Genomic DNA, 22,316 nt, shown 5'->3' with positions numbered 1-22,316 from the left:
TAGGTCAGATCTATCCATGCGATCGCAAAATAACGTTCCGTGTTCTAAAACTGCCTGTAAAAGTTGAACAGCTGCCAACACCTAGCCCAAATGAACTGATCGGGAGGCATAATATAGCACCGTACTCAACTGTATCCAGCCACGTCCACATTCAGCGAGCGTTTGCTCTGTTTTCTGTATGTCTGTGTATATGCACACAGCCGGCCGAAGTGGCCGTGCGGTTAAAGGCGCTGCAGTCTGGAACCGCAAGCCCGCTACGGTCGCAGGTTCGAATCCTGCCTCGGGCATGGATGTTTGTGGTGTCCTTAGGTTAGTTAGGTTTAACTAGTTCTAAGTTCTAGGGGACTAATGACCTAAGCAGTTGAGTCCCATAGTGCTCAGAGCCATTTGAACCATTTTGTATATGCACACCTGGGGCAGGTACGCACGGCTGAACATGTCACGCATGGTCCGATACAAACACTTGGGGGAAAGCAGCCTGTGCTATTCTATCATCAGCGGTAAAGAAAAGTGCTGCCTTGAGGTGTCTCGAATATGAGATGGATGTGAATGCGCCTTGGAGTTCTATGACGTTGGTATAACCGTGACTGTATACTCGCAAATAGAGACAACTATCCCCTGCGTCCGGCAGCGACTTGCAGCTGAGCATGTCCCCTGGAGCATCTGCACGCCCGCCCATTCACGTTGGCTGTGTCGACCAGATGCGCACACAGCCCAGCTTGGAGTATCTGTGCTCTGTAAATAAGTCTTCACTCCCGTCTGATCACGTCATCATCAGCATCTAGGTGAACACATATTGCAATAGGAGTTACTCTGGTGTCAAGTATGAAAGGGCTGTCGCCACCTGATGCCTGAGGGCACCTGTGTGTAGTTTGACAGCTGACGGCTGCATCACTTCGCGGGGGGACGGGGCGTGGCGGAGGGTGCTTGCGTGTGTTGATTGCATTATTTTGTGAACAGGTCTGTAGGCTGTGTTATACTTAATTTGGACAGTTTATGAGTACTGAGCATGTTTACATGTCACTGTGATGCATTATTTAGGATGAGTTTACCAGTGTGTACTGAAATTATTTGGTTAATTTAGGAGTTGTTTGGGTGTATTGAGAGCGTTATTTAGTTTACAGGTGCGTGGGCTGTGTGACATGGCCCCAAGCCCTCGAGGCCTAGTGTTTTGTATCTGTGTGATAAACATACTCCATCCCTAAATAAAATGTTCCAGAATAAATAGCGTGCAGTCCTTCCTTCAGCAATACAGCAGCCCAGCGCAGGCTGAGTCATTTTGGCGCCCTTTTTCCCCTACAGACTACCATCTTGGATTACATCACAGGAGGGATGACAGCACCATCTGGTGGAGGTACTGTGTACTAGGTCAGTTGGAATCTAGATCTCATGGTGGACAGACAACCTGCAAAATGAAGACTTGTGTCTAGAGTCGTTTTCCCGCCATTTCCTCCCACCATCTTGGATTACGTCAGGAAACGGACGACAGCACCCTCTGGTGGCAGTATTGTGTACTAGGCCAGTTGGAGTCTAGATCTCATGGTGGAGACACTGCCTGCAAAATAAAAACTTACATCCAGCACAGGAAGAGTCGTTTTCCTGACATTTACCCCCAACCATCTCGGATTATGTCACAAAATGGAGGACAGGGCACTCTGCTGGTGGTGCTGTGTACTCAGTCCAGACCTTGTTGTGAACACACTGTTTGATGCCTTCTTGGATAACAGTAATTGCATCATCACATGATGTCATGGCAGCACCCTCTGATGGTGGCACTGTGTACTAAGTCAGTTGGAGTCTGCACCATGTGGTAAACACGCTCTTTGCTGAAATCTTGGATTATGTCACAGATGAGAACGCTCTCTGATGGTGGTGATGTGCACTAAGATAGTTGCGCTCTGGACTTCATAGCAAACACTCCTGCGTGAAATTGTTTAAATTAAGACTTATCTCCAAGATCTTTTTTTCCAAAAATCCTTAGGAGGAGGTGGCGGTCGGGCGACTGAGGTTAGTACAAATGTCCTCAAATTCATGCCATTTTCTTCGATTAGCAGCAAAACCCCAATTGGCCTATTTTCCCACCAAAATTCGAACTGTGCCAGTTCATAGGAGGAAGTGGCACTCAGCTGACAGGTCAGTGGAGGTAGGCCAAGTGAGCTATCCTTTCACGATTTTCTTTGCTTAGTAGAGATAACCATGGTGTGATGCATTATCCCATTGGAATTTGAACTTACCGCCATTTTTCTGGGGGAGGCAGTCACAGCACTTTCCCACCAACATTCAAACTTCCCGCCAAATTCCGTTTCTTGAATGACGCCGTCATCATGCACTGTTGCCAAGACTACACGACGCCATCTTGGATGATGTCATCGCCGCCATTTTGGATACATCTGGCAACAATGCAGAGTGTCCCAGAATTCCCCTTGCCCCAATACTCACATATTGCATCTCAAGGGTAATGTGGCAGCAGTAGGAAGGGCATCCAGGAGCCGCTTAAACTAACCATGCCATATCTGTCAATAAGTATGCCGACACTGTGCCGATGTAGGTCAAAACCACAAGAAAAAGAAGAATGAGTGAGAGAATTTTATCTATGTATGTCATCGAGCTAAATTATGTTTCCAGAAGATAAGAAATCGTTCACATTGCTTATATTAAGTAGGAACACGATAGGGACTGTCAGCAGCAATGAATATGAGTCGTAGTAGAGCAAGACTTAGAACTTACCTAGCGAGTATGAGAGCAGTGCCAACCATGGGTACCTGTTGATGGGAGTGACACCGTCCGTGATGCGGTCAGAATAGTCCTGTCCACATGTGTCCCTGCAATACATGAGTACATCAGCACAAAAATGGAAAAGTGTCTTCCTGTCAAATGTAAGTAATGATGATTTTAGTGACAATACATATTATTCCCTGTCGAATGCATGGTATAAGTTTAAAAAGCACATTTTGATAGTGTACATCAAATGCACTGTCCTGTTACCTTCGGAGAAAATCGCTCTCTTGTAAGCTGCACTGATTACGCAGGTTTACTTTAACCTCTGTTACACATGTGCCTATACATGGCGATTTACTAGGGTCAAAATGGTGTTGAGAAAATGGTTTCTGATGAACGAAGAACGTGTACAAGTTTTGACGGTGGCGATAAATGTTTTTTAGTTCTCCTCGGACAAAATTTCATACATTGTTCTGGTATATTTTCTCAGTAATGTGACGTAACGGGTACGTACTCTTTGATTGCTCGTTATAGAGTAATTGCATTTTGTTTGATTTCATACCCTCCCTCGTTCCTCTCATTTATCCTTGTATCTGTATTCCACTGCAAAATAAATTGTAAGGTAGGTGCAACATGTTTGTCTGCGAGTTTTAGCACAACAGTAAGGAGGGGTGGGCTACAGAGTGGTGCAGCAATGCCATCGTAGGAAAGCTTGACAGAAGCAGAAAATAGTAGCGAACAAATTATCACAAGAAACAGTGGATTTGCTTAACTTTTATTTTTCGAAGTGTATAAAGACTCATTACGAATAATACAGCAAGAAACAGAGGCACAGTGCCAAATAGGAGGTGTCTCTTTCTACCAAAGCACGAATGATAGTGCTGGAACCGCGACTGGAAGGCGCAGGCGTAGCATCCCGTCATAAAGTGGCTCCGAGTGCAAGTGGGCTGAACTGCCACATCCTACCGTTCTCTACCATGCAGGTGGAGTGCAATTGTAGTCCAGAACTGCTGAAGCCATGGCTCAGCAGACATGCAGTGTTAGGTCTGCCAGATCCCACACGTGCACAATTTGCGTCTGACAGAAACTTTGTTGATATACGCCTGTGGGTTACGTCTACTGTCAGTATGCGCTCCTGATGGTGAGAATAGAGGATATCATTCGAAGATTTATATATTGTTTACTACTAATCAAAGAGCTGGATAGACGTGCATGTTAAAGTGCTACTTGCAGGCTGGGGAGATATGCCAGCCACATACTGAAACAGCTCAGTGGATTAACGAGTAGGGTCAAAGCGGTCACCAGTCTGGTTGTTGTTTTTAGGTGGCTTCTCACATCCCAATAGGTGAATACTAGGCTGGTACCCATGTTCCGCCTTTGTTACACAAATTGCAGACTATTTTTAAACTTTTTTAAACATGACTTATTTGGAAACAATTTTTTTCCATTCACACAAGGTGTTTCTTGCTGACACAGTAATAATCACATTACTCTGCCCTGAAACTTACGTTCAGCAATGTCTTGGGCCACTATTTTAGGCAGCGTTAGTTTTACATAACTACAGTGCACAGCAGTATGAGCAGCTACAATTATAAAGAGTTGGCCGATATGCATGTCACGTATGCGTTCACTGAATGCAATTGAAGGGCCCCAAAACGAAACTGTTCTGAGTTGCTTCCGCAAGTGTGTTAACTGGCAGCTCTGTGGACTCACCAGCAACATTCTTCGCCCAGAAAAGGGGGGCCAGACTGACCTGTTGTGTCAGGTTGCGAACTCTGTGTAGGCCGTTGCTGAGGTGTCTGGGACATCTAGCATCGTCATCTATGTACATATATTCCGTTAACAGACTCTTTGTTGATAATAATGGCTTATTTAGAAGAACGTGCAGTCCATTCAGTGAACATTAGACGGAGAAAACCATGCACTTGGATAACTGCTCCTAAACCATTGTTCCAGTTGGCTGCTTTCGTTCCCATAAGGTTTCCAGCTGAACTGCAGAAACTGATAGATAAACCTAAGTATTGAAGCAAATGGTTAAAGGTTTCCTAGTGAGATACTCCTTTTCTGCACGCGATTCCTCACAGTAGTTGAGAGCTTTTCATTGTAATGCTTCATTTAATCGTGCATTCTCAATTTCTTCGCGTTTTCTTACTTCTTGATTATTTCTTTACTTCTTTTGTTTGTAAATTGTCAAATCAGCATTCGGCAAACTATGTACTGACTCATTCCATGATCAGGTAGGTCGGGCTCACATCTACCCACAGAGCTTCATAAATAAATAAACATAATACTTTCCCATCTCAGGGTTGTTTCATCACTTTCTGTACAACGTTTTGGTGATTCTGCAGGGTGGTTACAATTAAACTTTCGCTACTTCATTTACCAAATGGGTATTTATTTTGTTTTAGTCTTATCTGTATAAAAGAACAGACAGAATTTTTTACATGAATAAAGCACACAATATTTTAACATAATTTCAAATGTGTTAGTAATAACTAAGTACTACGCTGTTCAAGGAGGATAAATCTACATAGAAAGTCTGCATTGAAAGAGAATATAATAGTATCTAATAAAAGTCTACGTTCCATCGTTTGACTACCTGGTGCAGAGATATCTCTTCATCCAGAATGCAGAAGACACTTGCTGCTGGTCTTTTATACTACACAGCATTGGTGGAGCACACGTTTTGCAATTTATAATTCAGGACTGCACTACCATATAAGACTAGACTACATGACACTTCACTGCACAACCTTATACCACACTACTGCACTTGCTATCAAAACCAAGCTAGATATCTCATTTGTGTGGTTGGTTAGATCCTGCATGCTGAGGTGCAGCTCAGGATTCACAGAGGCTGCGCAGGTCTACAGACTGAGAGATGACTGTCATGGTCTCAGGAAATCCTTCCTGCTCCTCTGTGAGGCTCCCTTAATTGAGGAAGGTTGCGGTAGGTGAATACTGTGACATGACATAGCTCGTGATAATGAAGTACGACCTCTTCTTGGTTGTGTCTTTGCAATGCAGGATCGAATTTCGTAAGTTGATATTTTACCTGTAAGCGATGTCAGTTTATGCCACAGTTCCTCATTCCTTTTATAGACTGCTGTCCCACGAGATGCGTTCCAGTCCTGGTCTGTACCACCTTGCCTAATGGCACATTCCAGATGATGTGATCCGGCATGCTGATTGCTCCACATTCACAAGTGTGAGTGATGAGTTGTAACGTTTTTAGTAATTAACTGGGATATGGGCCATATCCCATCTGGCCAGAAGGAAATACGTCAGTCTTCTTCATTCTTTTGTATTGGGAAGGAACTGGTATGTTCTGCTCTGTGTTTGTGCTCTGTCCCACATTTCTTGCCATTCTCTATCAATACATGACTTTATTTCTTACTCACTACATATTTTGTGTTCAGTATTTCTTTTACCTTATCATATTTGCCCTTTTCTGAGACAAAATTGAGCACGTCTCAAGCTGTTTTGGAATGATGTCCAGATTGTGCACTGCAGGATTTATGTTTTTAGTGGTATTAGTCATGACTTGCCATTAGGCGATGTAGGGATGAAACACAAGTATTAAGGTGTGCTATAATTGCAAAAAGTCAACGAGGGTCTGATCAAGATTAGCAGTGCTTTACTTATAAGACTATTTTACAAAAACAGCACCACTGGTCCTGCTTCTTGTGAGTGTCGCCGGTGTTGAAGAATGTGATTTGGAAGTTCGAATTAACTGGCAATTTGAGAATTGCTCCAGGTAAAGGCCAACGACCAGTAACGCCACAAACGGTTAAAGAATTTACTGTTGCCATGCCTGAGAATGCTGGACTGTGATATTCTAGCAGTCCACGAGCTGTGTCGTAACAGCTGAACATTTCACGATCGACTGCTCGAAAAGTGCTGAAAAAAATTGTGAAATGGAACCTCTAGTGTAACTCCCGGCACTTTTTGGTGCAGAAGGTCGTCACATCGGCCAACGTTTGTGACATGGAACGTTAAGATAATATGCAATTGACAAATGTTACCCTCTCATATGGAAATTTCCACGGTTTATTCATGATTGCTCTTGCGCATGTACTTACTAATGTTCCCATGGTGATTCATTGTCCTAAGAACACTAGTTTTTCATTGCGGGTCGCTCAAATAGCGGGAGTTTAATTACAACCACTCATCGTATTAAAGGCTTTTTCACTATTCTGAAGGTATTATCACAGAAACAATGGTAAATGTGGTAAGAGGCAGAATAAATTGTATGTACACTACTTCTCTAATGATCCACCGGACACTGTAAGTCAATTAAATGAAAACACACAGAAAGTATGGCTGAAAAACATGAAATTTGGTCGACGGTGGTACGATTCGTGTTGTATCCAATAATAACTGGCTAGTATGGAGGAAAGCAAGAGCAGACATGGGAAAGAGACGGCGCCACTCACATGGGCAGGAGCCGCAGGTTGGGGTGCTGCAGCGGGTCCTGTGGCCTGACAGGCCCAGCTGGCTTTGGCTGCTGTCCTTGGTCTGTCTGCGGCTGCTCCTCTGGCTGCGCCTGTTGCTCTGGCTGTGGGTGCTGCTTTGGTTCTGCGTGTAGCTGCAGCTGCCCCGGTGGGGACCCACAGCACACGTGGATCAAGTGGCCATCCCTCCTGCCGCAGACGAGGCCCCGCATCAACTCGGCGACGTCTGCGGGGCGCCTTTCGTGATGCAGCAGCTCCACTAGCCAGCCACACTCCGCTACTCGCACACACGGCGACTCGCACTGCTCTGAGAACACACGACACGCTGTGGCTTCACCGCTCCCATAAGGAGTCCATCTTTATAGAATCATTTTCATGTAGCCCCATTCAAAAAAAAATAGACACAATCTTCAAACTGTAGAAATGTGCGTAGTGAGAGAGAAGGGACACACAGAGAGCGAGAGAGAGAGAGAGAGAAAGAGAGAGAGAGAGAGAGAGGGAGGGGAGGGAGGGAGGGAGGGAGGGTGAGGGAGAGAAGAGGTGATACATGTTTTCCAACTATGAGATAAATATCGAATCTGGTTCTTATGCTGACTAACCTGATGTTTCAGGAAAGGTCTCAAGGGAATCGAACAAAACTTACGACATTGAAACTTCCTAGCAGATTAAAACTGTGTGCCGGACCGAGACTTGAACCAAATGAGAGTGAAAATCTCATTCTGGAAACATCCCCTAGGCTGTGGCTATCCCCATGACTCTGCAATATCCTTCTTTTCAGGAGTGCTAGTTCTGCAAGGAGAGCTTCTGTAAAGTTTGGAAGGTAGGAGGTGAGGTACTGGCAGAAGTAAAGCCGTGAGGACGGGGCGTGAGTCGAGCTTGGGTTTCTCAGTTGGTAGAGCACTTGTCCGCGAAAGGCAAAGGTCCCGAGTTCGAGTCGCGGTCTGGCACACAGTTTTAATCTGCCAGGAAGTTTCGTATCAGCGCCCCATTCAAAAAAAAATAGACACAATCTTCAAACTGTAGAAATGTGCGTAGTGAGAGAGAAGGGACACACAGAGAGCGAGAGAGAGAGAGAGAGAAAGAGAGAGAGAGAGAGAGAGGGAGGGGAGGGAGGGAGGGAGGGAGGGTGAGGGAGAGAAGAGGTGATACATGTTTTCCAACTATGAGATAAATATCGAATCTGGTTCTTATGCTGACTAACCTGATGTTTCAGGAAAGGTCTCAAGGGAATCGAACAAAACTTACGACATTGAAACTTCCTAGCAGATTAAAACTGTGTGCCGGACCGAGACTTGAACCAAATGAGAGTGAAAATCTCATTCTGGAAACATCCCCTAGGCTGTGGCTATCCCCATGACTCTGCAATATCCTTCTTTTCAGGAGTGCTAGTTCTGCAAGGAGAGCTTCTGTAAAGTTTGGAAGGTAGGAGGTGAGGTACTGGCAGAAGTAAAGCCGTGAGGACGGGGCGTGAGTCGAGCTTGGGTTTCTCAGTTGGTAGAGCACTTGTCCGCGAAAGGCAAAGGTCCCGAGTTCGAGTCGCGGTCTGGCACACAGTTTTAATCTGCCAGGAAGTTTCGTATCAGCGCACACTCCGCTGCAGAGTGAAAATCTCATTCTGGAAACATCCCCTAGGCTGTGGCTAAGGCATGTCTCCGCAATATCCTTTCTTTCAGGAGTGCTAGTTCTGCAAGGTTCGCAGGAGAGCTTCTGTAAAGTTTGGAAGGTAGGAGACGAGGTACTGGCAGAAGTAAAGCCCTGAGGACGGCGCGTGAGTCGTGCTTGGGTAGCTCAGTTGGTAGAGCACTTGCTCATGAAAGGAAAGGTCCCGAGTTCGATTCTCCGTCCGGCACACAGTTTTAATCTGCCAGGAAGTTTCATATCAGCGCACACTCCGCTGCAGAGTGAAAATCTCATTCTGAAAACTTACGACATTGTTCACAAAATAAAACTGTCATGAAAGTTCTGAGTTTCCATATAAACATAAGATGGTACACACTGCTCGGTCACAATCTATCTCCATATGTGAAGATTGACTATCGTTTCACACCGTTCTCCTCTTATTTTTGGCCGCAAAAAGATTACTGTCTGTCACCCACACTCTGAATGAACCTGAAATTACTCTCGAGTAGCAGAATTGTTTTCTCATCAAGTAATATCAAATCTCTCCAATGAGTTAACCATGCATAAGTACATTCTTCTGATGGTGGGGCAGTTTCATATTAGAAAACGAAAACTTGACTGCGAAATTTCTCCATTATTTATCTAAGCTACAAGCGACATTCCGACTACCACGACAGCTTAAGGTAACACTCAGGTACCAAGATTATGAGCATATATATATATATATATATATATATATATATATATATATATATATATATGAGTCATAAGTCTTTAAACAGATTCGATGAGACGTTATTCGGTCACACCTTAACAGCACCTTGTTCCTTCTTTTTGTCAATGTTTTCCATACATTCCTTACCTAGCCGTTTCTGCAGAAAACTTCATTACTTATCAGTCCATCTGATTTTCAACGTTCTTCTGTAGCACCACATCTCAAACGCTTCGATTCTCTTCTGTTCCGGTTTTCCCACCGTCCATGTCCCACTACCATACAATTCTGTCCTCAAAACGTACATTGCCAAATATTTCTTCCTCAAATTAACGCTTACGTTCGACACTAGTAAACTCATCTTGACGAGAAATGATCTCTTTGCCAGTGTTACTCTGCTTTTTTATGTCCGTGCTCCGTCCATTGTGGGTTATCTTGATGTCTAGGTAACAGATATCCTTATCTTCGTCTACCTCTTAATTCCCATTTCTGATAAGTTTCTGGCCGTTTTCATTTCTGCTAATTCTCCTTACTTTCGACTCTCTTAGATTCACTCTCAGTCCACGTACTGTACTCACTAACTCTTCATTCCATTCAACACATCCTGTACATCCTGTTCTACTTCTTCACTTTCACTGGGAATACCAATGTCATCAGTGAATCTCATCGCTATCCTTTCACCTTGAATTTTTATCCCACTCTTGAAACTTCCTTATGTTTCTGCCAAGCTTCTTCGATATAGAGACCTGACAGTAGAGGCGGATGACTAAATCGCTATCCTACACGCTCTTTAATTCGAGCACTTCGTTCTTGGTCTTCCAGTCTTGTTGTTCCGTCTTGGTTCTTGTACGTATTGTATATAACCTGTCTTTCCCTGTGGCCTATCCGTACTTTTCTCAGAATTTCCTAAATCATGAACATTTTTACATTGTCGAACTCTTTTCCAAGTCGAGAAATCCTCAGAACATGTCTTGATTTTTCTTTAGCTTTGCTACCGTTATCAAACTAAACGTCAGAATTGTTTCTCTAGTGCCTTTACTTTTCCTAAAGCCAAACTGATCGTCATCTAACACATCCTCAAGTTTCTCCTCCATTTTTCTGTATATTATTCTTGAAGGATCTTGGACGCATGCGCTGTTAAGCTGCCTGACTGTGCGACAATTCACGCACCTATCGGCTCTTCCTATCTTCGGAATTGTGTGGATGATGGTTTTCAAAAAGTCTGATACGTTGCGAGTCTCATACATTCTACACGCCACCATGAATAGTTTTTTTTTCTACTTCCATCAAAGATTTTACAAAATCGGATGGAATGTTATCAATTATTTTACCCTTATTTGATCTTAAGTCGTCCAAGCTCTTTTAAATTCTGGCTAATACTGGATCACCAATCTCTTCCCTGTTGACTTCTGTTTCTCCCTACATAACATCGTCAGGAAAGTCCCCCCCGCCCCACCCTTCATAGAGGACTTCATTTCACTCTTTCCAAGTATCTGCTCTCTCCTATGCATTTAACAGCGGAATTCCCACTGCACATTTAATGTTACCGCCCTTGCTTTTAATTTCACCAAAAGTTATTTTGACTTTTTTATATCCCTGCACCTTCTATTTATTTCATTCCTACCTGACTTGAATTTCTGTACTACAGAATTTCCCTGAACATTTTTGTGCTTCCGTATTTCGTCCATCAATTGGCGTAATTCTTCTGTTACGTATAGCTTTTTCACAGTACCTTGCACCTATGGTTTTCTTTCCTGCTTCTGTGGTTTTCCTTCTTATATATACCCATTCCTCTTCACCTGAAATGGCTACCGAGCTATTCATTATCACAGTATCTATAGCCTCAGAGATCTTTAACCGTATCTCTCAATTTACTTGGTACTTCTGTATCCCACTTCTATGCAAATTTATTCTTCCTGACTAGCCTATTAAACTTCATTCTATTCTTCATCTTTACTTAATGGCGTTCTGAGTCTATATCTACTCTTAGGTACGCCATACAGTCCAGTATCTGAATTCGGAATCTCTAGCTGACCATGATGTAATCTCACTGAAGTATTCCCCGATTTGCCAGCCTTTTCCAAGTATACCTCTTCCTCTTAATGATATGTAGGAAACCATTAAAACTAATTTCAAAACTATAAATACTGCGACAGACATGTGAGATACTACAACATATAAAGCAAAAATAATCTATCACCGAAAGCAGAACACATTGCATGACATTTTCTACTTAGAAGTTTTGATCTTCTCAAGCGTACTAGAGTCTGAGGTTGATAGTAGAACTCGCGAGCAGATGGCTTGGTGAAGTCCAGAGCTGCCTCTGAACGTATTAAGAGCAATTGTTTCAGTAAGCCTTTCCAAAACTTAAAATTTAGAATCACCTTAGTCACATTATAATATACAGACGAATGGATTAAATCGGCGATCATCAAGTTATTCACAAAAAAGTCGTTTTAGCTTGATGTGGCCAAAGTCAGTGATGCTACATGCGCAACACTGAAAGCCTGTTTTGAGGAAGAAGTACTACCTGCTGCTCCAGTTGGCTTATTTATCGATCTACACTTAAAAAATTTGTCCTGCCATATTACAGGCACACATTACAGATTAGAATTCCACTGTTCAGTCACAAAGTTTTGATTGATTTATTAAAATATCTTGTATAATTAAAAAAATACAAAGCCATATTGGAACTAGCTTTAAGTTTCAGTCAGAAGTAATAATTGTGCACCTTAACTAACTTCGCATTTTGAAGCTCTTGTTTACTAAATTAGACTTTTTTCCTTGTTTAGGACGATACAACCATTTCTAAAAGTTGCCTACTCCAAAATCGTAGCAACAACAGTACCAGTACATGTATTCCATTGTCAGTGATATTAGAACGATTTTCGCAAATGACTCGGACATTTTCGGGCTAGGCTATATCACCTCCAGTCTATTCATTTACCCTTCTCCATCACCGCTGAAACTCTGTGTTGTGTACATAGTTCCGCGTAGTCAGCGCGTACACAACTTTCCCACTAGAGCGCGCCCCGCTAAGCACAACAGTGCAGGCGCAGCGCTCGTCCATCTCCGCACTACGAGATGGCGCTGTCTTAGAGATGGACCAAATTCTGCTTCCGCCGATCCGTGTATTAATATGTCACGCAGCCAATGAGATTGCTGCTAACGTAGAACCTTTTCTCCTAGCGGATCACACTCGCGCAGTGTACAAACCTCCGATTAGTTCGTCTGCATTTGCCTGCATTAGTCTGCATTTGTCTGTACCAGTCTATAGTCAAGTTTCAGTCTGCGCCTAATAAGATTATTATATTCCTGTACATAGCCATAAAGATAAATGTATAGACACTTTGTCAAGTATCAGAGATATGTGAGAATAAGATTAACGTACCAAGACCAAAGGAACTTCAGATTGTCAATTGTAAATAGCCTCCAGAATCAAGTTAAGTAAGGTTTATGATTTTTATTATTTTAATAAATGTGTGCGAAAATTAATCAAGTTCTGTTTAAAGTTGGTCACCGTCAATCTGCTACTCTAAGCGTGCAAGTGGCATTTCTATTGTCTGACCTAACGGCAGAAGATAAACACGCCACAATAAGACCACGAGACATATTGCTGACACTCGCCTACTTCGTTAGAGCGACAAGTCAAATAATCGGATGGTGTGTGTACCGAAGGTCTTACAGTACGCACACCACACTCTGTAAAATCACTTTGGACAAAAAATTTACAGCGCTTTGGCAAACGAACCACTTCCATTGTAGGTGTAATGTATTTTTGAGTAGAAAACACTTCAAACGGGAAGCCTGCGAATGCTTCTAGCACAGCCTTACAGTTTGTCAGCAGATATTTACAAGTTAATACTACGTTACTGCTACTTCAGACAAATAAGAATAATTTAACGCTTTGTCAACTGTAACCTTGCAAGTACAAAGTGCTGTTTGTGTTCCGGCTTTATCTGCTGTGTGTTCATCAGCCTTTCTTTTCGAGACCACACTCAACTACCAATTCCGGTTTTCTCTAGAAGAACTTATTCTTTCTGCGGCATCATTTTAGAGACACTAAGTATGCTCTAGGCGCCGTTTAGTTGGATACGACTACGAACGATGCGACTTCACATTATTAGTTTTATGGGAATGTGTATGTAGCAAGTGGGGAACCACGTCGTGTGATTCTGCTGTCCCTCACAAAACCTTCCGTACCATCGTCATTACATATAATCACTATATGTACTCACAATATTTACTCACACCCCACACCCCCACCCCATAAACCATGGACCTTGCTGTTGGCCCGCATCTCGTGGTCGTGCGGTAGCGTTCTCGCTTCCCACGCCCGGGTTCCCGGGTTCGATTCCCGGCGGGGTCAGGGATTTTCTCTGCCTCGTGATGGCTGGGTGTTGTGTGCTGTCCTTAGGTTAGTTAGGTTTAAGTAGTTCTAAGTTCTAGGGGACTTATGACCACAGCAGTTGAGTCCCATAGTGCTCAGAGCCATTTGAACCAGCCAGCCTTGCTGTTGGTGAGAAGGGGCTGGGTGTCTCAGCAATGTAGATATCTGTACCGTATGTTCAGTCACAGCGGAGGGGTAACAAACGTGAGATTCCTTAAGAGGGACAGTAGTCTTTTCAGTAGTAGCAGGGGAAACGGCCTTGATGATTGACTTATCTGGCCTTGTAACATCAACCAAAACGGCCTTGCTGTGGTGGTACTGCAATGGCTGAAAGAAAGGGGAAACTACATCCATAATTTTTCCCGAGGGCATGCAGCTCTACTGTACAATTAAGTGATGGTATCCTCTTGGGTAAAATGTTCTGGAAGTAAAATAGTTCTCCATTTGGATCTCCAAGCGGGGACTGCTGAGGAGGATATTGTGATCAGAGAAAACTAAACTGGCGTTCCATGAATCGAGAGTGTGGAATGTCAGATCCCTTAATAGGGCGGGTAGGTTATTAAATTTAAAATATGAAATGGACAGGTTAACGCTAGATATAGTGGGAGTTAAGTTCAGTGGCAAAAGGAACAGGACTTATCGTCAGATGAATACAGGAGTATAAATAGAAAATCAAATAGACTTAATGCATTAGTAGGTTTAATAATGAGTAAACGAATAAGAAGGCGGATAAGCTCCTATGAACAGCATAGTGAGCACATTATTGTAGCCAAGGTGGACACGAAGCACACAATCACCACAGTAGTACAAGTTTATTGGCAACTAGCTCTACAGACGAAGAGATTGAAGAAATGTATGATGAGATAAAAGAAATTATTAAGATAGTTAAAGGAGACGAAAATTCAATAGTCATAGTAGGTGAACATCGACTGGGGGAAAAGAACGAAAGAGGAAGCAGCCTGGTAGAATTTTGATCAGATTATAATTTAACCATAGCTAATACTTGGTTTAAGAATCATGAAAGAAGATTGTACACGTGGAAGAGACCTGGAGACACCGGAAGTTTTCAGACTGATTTCATAATGATAAGACAGAGATTCAGGAACCATATTTTAAGTTGCATGATATTTACAGGAGTAGATGTGGACTCTGACCAAAATTTATTGGTTAGGGGAACTAGATTAAAATTGAAGAAACTACAAAATTCTAGGTATTTAAGGAGAGCATCAGTGGGATCATTAGGGAACTATTGAGAAGAACGGGGAAAACTAATACGGTAGGAGAAGAATGGGTGACTTTGAGAGACGAAATAGTGAAGGCAGCAGAAGATCAAGTAGGTAAAAAGACGAAGACTAGTATAAATCTCTAGGTAACAAAATAGATATTGAATTTTACTGATGAAAGGAGGAAATACAAAAATGTAGTCAATGAAGCAGGAGAAAGGGAATGCAGACGTCTAAGAAATGAGATTGATGATAAGAATAATATGAATAAAAAGGAAAGAAGATAAATGTAAGGATTTAGACGCATATATCAATAACGGAAAGATAGATACCATCTACAGGAAGATTAATGAGACCTTTGGAGAAAAGAACTCAGATGGTAAACCAGTCCTAAGCAAAGAAGGTAAATCAGAAAGGTGGAGGGAGTACATAGAGAGCCTATACAAGGGAGATGTACTTGGGGCAGTATTATGGAAATAAAAGAAGACGTAGATGAAGATAAGATAGGAGATACGATACTGCTTGAAGAATCTGACAGGGCGCTGAAAGACGTAAGTCGAAACAAGTCAGTGGTAATAGATAACGTTCTTTTAAAATTACTGATAGCCTTGGGACAGCCAGCCATGACAAAACTCTTCCATCTCGTTAGAAAGATGTAAGAGACAGGCGAAATACCCTCATACTTCAAGAAGAATATAATAATTCCCATTCCAAAGAAAGCTTGTGCTGACAGGTGTGAAAATTACGGAACTATCAGTTTAATAACTGACGGTTGCAAATTACTAACACAAATTTTACACGGAAGAATGGAAAAAATTGGTAAGAGCTGACCTCGGGGAAGATCAGTTTTGATTCCAGAGAAGTGTAGGAACAAGCAAGGCAATAGTGATTACTACTTCCCACAGAAGACAGGTTAAGGAAGAGCAAATCTAAGTGTATAGCATTTGTAGATTTAGAGAACGCTTTTGACAATGTTGACTAGAATACTTTCTTTCAAATTCTAAAGGCGGCAGGGGTAAATTACACGGAGTGAAAGACTATTTAGAAGTTTTATAAAAACCAGATGGCAGTTACTAGAGGCGAGGGGCATGAAACGGAAGCAGTGGTTGAGAAGGGAGTGAAAAAGTGCTGTAGCCTAACCCCGAAATTATTCAATCTGTGTATTGAGCAAACAATAAAGGAAAGAAAAGAATGTTTTTATTACGAATTAAAGTCCAGAGACAAAAATAAAAACTTCGAGGTTTTCCGATGACATTGGAATTCTGTCAGAGACAGCAAAGGACTTGGAAGAGCAGTTGAATGGAATGGACAGTTTTTTTTTTAGCTTTAAACATGGCTGCGTTGTCAGCGACCGTTACAAGGTAAAATTAAAACAATTGCAGCCCTCGGACGCAAAAAAGAAGTCTTTTTGGCCTAGGTTTCGGCCACTTCTAAGAGTGCCTTCATCAGAATTATAACATTTAAAACTGGCATGTCAGGTATAAAATCATTATGAAGCGATAACGCTGTAGTCACAGAATAATAAAACAGAACACACAGAGGCAGGCCAGTAAGGGCTGCACCACATGTCGAGCTGCGGTAGCATCAGACTAAGGCGCCCGCGTTAGTAGTTGCGGACAGGTGAGAGTTATACCAAAAGTGCCATCTAGAAGCTGCAAATACAAACCGGTTCCTTAACATTCCAAATATAGACAGGTGAAATGTGTAATACATGAAGCAACAGGCAATATTTTATCTGACAGCAGCAGACATGGTGACAATTTGTCTACATAAGAGCTTAGAAGTACAGTTTAAAGGCCCGCAAATGCCGTTACGGAGTTACAAAGGAGCTGAATAACTCAGCGAACGGAAGAACGGTATAACACGAAACGTAGTTAATATACAGCAGTTAGTGAAGAAACAGTTATGATTCGACTTAGATAGAAGAAATATTTCGGTAAAAGCACGAGGGAATACGAAATCAAATATCAAAAAACACCGTTGAAGAAGCTTTTATTACGTAATCGTAACTGCTCATTAAGAATGAAGCTACCATTTCGAGAAAGATGTTTAAAGTTTTCTAATTCTTCAAAAACATCTGATCTACACCCTTCCTTCTCAGTGTGCAAATTGTTGATATCGTGAACAGCTTTAGGCGCGTGACCTGTAATTAGAAGGTACTCAGCAAAAGACGAATTTTGGGTATTAGTACCATTTTTCCTTAAAACATGTTTTTATATCTGACTGTAAAGGCACGCCCTGTTTGTCCTGTGTAGTAAGAAGAGCAGGTTTCGCAAAGAATCTTACAGACACCAGAATTTTTCAAAGGGGAATGGGTCGATTTTAAATTATGAACAAAATTTTTTTCATGCTATTATTGGTTGAAAAGGCGACGTTGCAGTTGTATTTATTTCGAAGAACGAGTTGGATCTGATAGGAGATGGGCCCAAAGAAAGGAATAGAAAAAAATTCTTCTTTAGGCTGGACTCAATGATAGAGATGCCGAGTATAGTAACTCTTTTTACAGTTTTCTTTTTAAGGATGTTATCCAGTATGGTAGGTTCGTACTCGTCACTAACTGCTATCATTATAATTATATTATTTCTTTCCACGAATTTTTCTTTCGAAAGTGGATTAGAAGAAGCTCTGTGAATAGAAGAGTGAAAGACAGCGTTGTTATGAAATTGTGGGTGCACAGATGATGCAGGTACGATGTGATCGGTACACGTTCATTTACGAAAAACATTAAATGTGATTTTATTTTCTTCCTCTGTAAGCGTCAAATCAAGAAAATTCAAGTGATAGGCCTCGTTTTTAGGTTCGCTGGTGAAGGATATTTTCTCGTGAAGTTCATTGAAGAGATTGAAAATACGGTCGATGCCGTCAACAGCTCCTTTGTAGATGACTAGAATATCATCTACATATCTGTAATAGGAGAGAATGCCTAGCGCTGACATGAATTATCCATTTTTATACAATCAAGACCAGTTTTTAGGTCGACATGCATATTTACTACTACATTTTTGTCTGCTAAGTTGGGCATGACATTGTACTTTAGGCCTTTTACGAGTAAGGCAGTTTCATTCTGTGTAAAAGTAATGTTAGTTTTACTTAAAATTCTTTTGTAAAATACATGGCTGATTTTCTCAAAAGTGCTCTGAGAACATTTGCAGCAGGATACAGAGAAAAAGTTTAGTAAGTTTCTTTTCGTGCTTACGCAATATACCTTGTTTACAAATTTCTAAGTGTTCAATAATCTGCATCCAGAAATCGTCAGCATTAAAATTATAATTAATATGGAAGATATTTGTGAGCTCTAATTAGAGTTAACATACCTCTTCATTGAGAATATCTTTTTTAGCGTAAGGCTTTTTAATATGATCATAAATTAGATTTTTAACTACATGTCTAAAAAACTTGGGATCTTTTTTACAATTTGCGAAATTAATGTAGGCTTTCACATAATTAGGGACCAGCCCACTTTTATCACATTCCTTATTAAACTGAATGGCCATATCTGTACTTAGCAGTTTCTTCTTTAGATATCTATATTTAGAAGCAGCCTTTGATGCTTGGGCAGGCAGAAATCTTAAAGTGTCTTGAAAGGAGGATATAAGATAAACATCAACAAAATCAAAACGAAGATAATGAAATGTAGTCAAATTCAGTCACATGAGTTTTAGAGAGTTAGATTAGAAAGTGAGACACAAGGGGTGTAGCCATCTATGACAATGAACAATTTAGATGAAAAGAGAGTAGAAGCTTTCGAAATGTGGTTGCTACAGAGAAATGCTAAAGATTAGATGGGTTATCATGTAACTAATGAGGAGGTAATGAACAGAATACGGGAGAAAAGAAATTTGGGGCAGAACCTGACTAGAAGAAGGGATTAGTTGGTAGGACACTATCTGACACATCAAGGGATCACCAATTTAGTACTGGAGGGATGCGTGGGGAGGGGGGAGGGTAATAATCACAGAGGGAGACCAAGAGATGAGTACAGTAAACAGATTAGGAATGATGTAGATTGCAGTAATTACTCTGAGATGTAGAGGCCTGCACAGGATAGAGCAGCATGGACAGCTGTATCAAACCAGTCTTTGGACTGAAGACCGCAAAAACAATCACAACAACATTTACTCCTAGTCCCCTGCAGAAAATTTTACCCTTGCTGCCACTATACTATTCCGGTGTAGTACTCAATAAGTGTCTTATTGACAACTTGGGTCCGTGGTATCATAGGGACTGCATCGCCAGTGGAGGATTTTATGCATGAGCTGACCTCTTAATTATGTCCCATAAATGTTCGATGGGATTCACGTCCAGTGATCAGGGTGGCCAAATCACTCGCTCTAACTGTCCAGAATGTTCTTCAAACAAACTGGGAACAATTATGGGTCGCTGACAAGACATTGTTGTTTGGAAACGTGAAGTCCATGAGTGGCTCCAAATGGTCTCTGAGTAGCCGAACATAAACATTTACGGTCAATGAATGATTCAGTTGGACCAAAGGACACAGTCCATTCAATGTAAACATAGTGCGTAATAGACGCACTACCATCTTGCAAAGTGCCTTATTCACAAGTTGATTCCGTGGCTTCATGGGGTCTGCGTCGCACTCGAACCCTACGGTCAGTTCATACCGTCTTGACGGTCTCATCTAACCACGCTACGGTTTTTCCGTCGTCTACGGTTCATCCGATATGGTCAGGAGCCCACAAGAGGCCCTGCGGTGTTAGCAAAGGCACTCGCGTCGGTTGTCTACTGCCAGAGCCCATTAACACCCAATTTCGGCACACTGTACTAACGGATACGTTCGTCGTACGTCCCACATTGATTCCTGCAGTTATTTTACGGAATGCTGCTCGTCTATTAGCACTGATAATTCTACACAAACGCTGCTGCTCTCGGTTGTTAAGTGAAGGCCTTCGACCACTGCGCTGTCCATAGTGAGAGGTAATGCCTGAAATTTGGTATTCTTGGCACACGGACACTGTGGTTCGCGGCATATTGACTTCCCAACGATTTCCGAAATGGAATGTCCCATGCGTCTAGCTCCAACTGCTATTCCGTGTTCAGAGTCTGTTAATGCCCGCCGCGCCATTATCATGTCGGAAACTATTTCATATAAATCGCTTGAGTAGAAATCACAGCTTCGCCAATACACTGCTCTTTTATAGCTTGTGTATGCGATACTACCGCCATCTGAATATGTGCATATCACTATACCACGACTTTTGTCATCTCATTGTAATTTCCATCAGACACGTTTCGCTTTTCGCTAGTGTAAGTATCAGTATCATGAAATTACGTTATGTTTGTAAACAATATCCTATGAATATTTCCACACAGTGTATAAAATATAATCATTAACTTTTCGAGTAAGAATCAGTTAGTTTGGCTTGTTAAATCGTTTGTTCTAGCCAAGATTTTTCTGTAACTCTTGAATTTATGCTAGCTGCTTCTGTGTTCTGCAGTAACTACTTGCTAATGTTTATCGAGGTAACAGCAAAACTCACTGCTTTTTATCTCGACTGTGCTTTGCGTATACAGAGCAGCGTGAAATTTTTAAAATAATAGCTTGTATGACTCTGATTTACCTTTGCCACCGCTTGCAGTTCCTTTAGTCTGTGTTGTGGCCATCGTGTGCTGTGGTGCAAGAGGGGAGCAGAATGAGGAGTCATTCACAGATCTCAGCTTCAGCACAATAGCTGGTGCTTTTCTTACATATTTTGGGCACTTACACTATATACCTGTATAACATAATAACATTGTGTCACGCAGAATTTGATTCAGCTATACATGGATCCACGATAAAGGAGAAACTATCACCTTGTTCTCTACAAAAACTTCAGGTTACTGTAGTTGTAAATGACACAGTTAGAAGAGGGACAAGAATTCTACTATATGTGTGTTTCCTACCTAACGATAGCTATTGTGATAAGTTAGATCCGACGCGTTTCCAAACTACTTTAGCAGACTTACCACTGACACATTTTCCACGAAACCCCACTGCATTTTGCGCCGAAGTTTCACTAATTTCCGTACAAAGACGCTTCAGCCGCCCTGATGCTAGCCTGCCATGTAAGTGTGAAATACACTCAAGTTCACCAGAAGAGAACGCCGTGAACGACTTCAAATAGGACGTTAATATTCACTGGACATGTACACTGAAGAGCCAAATGAAACTGGTACACCTGCCTAATATCGTGTAAGCAGAAGTGTCGCAACACGACGTGGCATGGACTCTAGTAATGTCTGAAGTAGTGCTGGAGGGAAATGATACCAGGAATCCGTAAGAGTACGATGGGGAGGAGATCTCTTGTGAACAGCCCGTTGGAAAGCATCCCAGCCATGATCAATAATGTTCATGTCTGGGGAGTTTGGCCGCCAGCGGAAGAGTTTAAACTCAGAAGAGTATTCCTGGAACCGCTCTGTAGCAATTCTGGAGGCGTGGGGTCCTGCTGGAATTGTCCGTCGTAATGCATAACGGATATGAGTGGATGCAGTTAATAGGACAGAACGCTTACACACATGTCACCTGCCAGAGTCGTATCTAGACGTATCAGGGGTCCCATATCACTCCAACTGCACACGCCCACACCACTACAGAGCCTCCACCAGCCTGAACAGTCCCTGCTGACATTCAGGGTCCATAGATTCACGAGGTTGTCTCCATACCAGTACATGTGCATCCGTTCGATATTATTTGAAACGAGACTCGTCCGACCAGGTAACATGTTTCCAGTCATCAACAGCCCATGACGGAGTTCACGGGCCCAGGCGAGGCGTTAAACTTTGTGTGTGCGGTCATCAAGGTTACACTAGCGGGCCTCCGGCTCCGAAAGCCTATATCGACGACGTTTCGCTGAATGGTTCGCTAGCTGACACTTGTTGATGGACAAGCATTGAAATCTGCAAAAATTTGCGGAAGGGTTGCACTTTTGTCTCGTTGAACGATTCTCTTCAGTCGTCGTTGGTCCCGTTCTTGCAGCATCTTTTCCCTGCCGCAGCCATGTCGAAGATTTGATGTTTTACCGGATTCCTGTGATTCACGGCACACTCGTTAAATGGTCGTACGGGTAAATCCCCACTTCCTCGGAGATGCTTTGTTCCATCGCTCGTGTGTCGACAAAAACACCACGTTCACAGTCACTTATACTCGATAACCTGCCATTGTAGCAGCAGTGACCAATCTAAGGACTGCGCAACACACTAGT

The 22,316-nt window shown here is 42.2% G+C and overlaps 1 protein-coding gene across 1 annotated transcript in view; it reads right to left on the bottom strand.

Annotated features, from left to right (window-relative positions):
* LOC124555734 (melanization protease 1-like) overlaps positions 1 to 20,739 on the bottom strand; it is a 55,117-nt gene extending 34,378 nt beyond the window's left edge. The window contains exons 1-4 of the mRNA XM_047129799.1: positions 20,697 to 20,739; positions 7,340 to 7,479; positions 7,155 to 7,258; positions 2,728 to 2,822 (exon numbers count right to left, since the gene is read on the bottom strand). Of these exons, the coding sequence (XP_046985755.1) occupies positions 2,728 to 2,822; positions 7,155 to 7,258; positions 7,340 to 7,479; positions 20,697 to 20,739 (382 nt within the window). The remainder of the gene's footprint in view (positions 1 to 2,727; positions 2,823 to 7,154; positions 7,259 to 7,339; positions 7,480 to 20,696) is intronic.
* Between the last annotated feature and the right edge of the window lie 1,577 nt (positions 20,740 to 22,316).

The sequence above is a fragment of the Schistocerca americana genome, chromosome 1, assembly GCF_021461395.2.
Source record: "Schistocerca americana isolate TAMUIC-IGC-003095 chromosome 1, iqSchAmer2.1, whole genome shotgun sequence".
NCBI classification, from domain to species: domain Eukaryota; kingdom Metazoa; phylum Arthropoda; class Insecta; order Orthoptera; family Acrididae; genus Schistocerca; species Schistocerca americana.
This window is presented reverse-complemented; position numbering and strand designations above follow the sequence as displayed.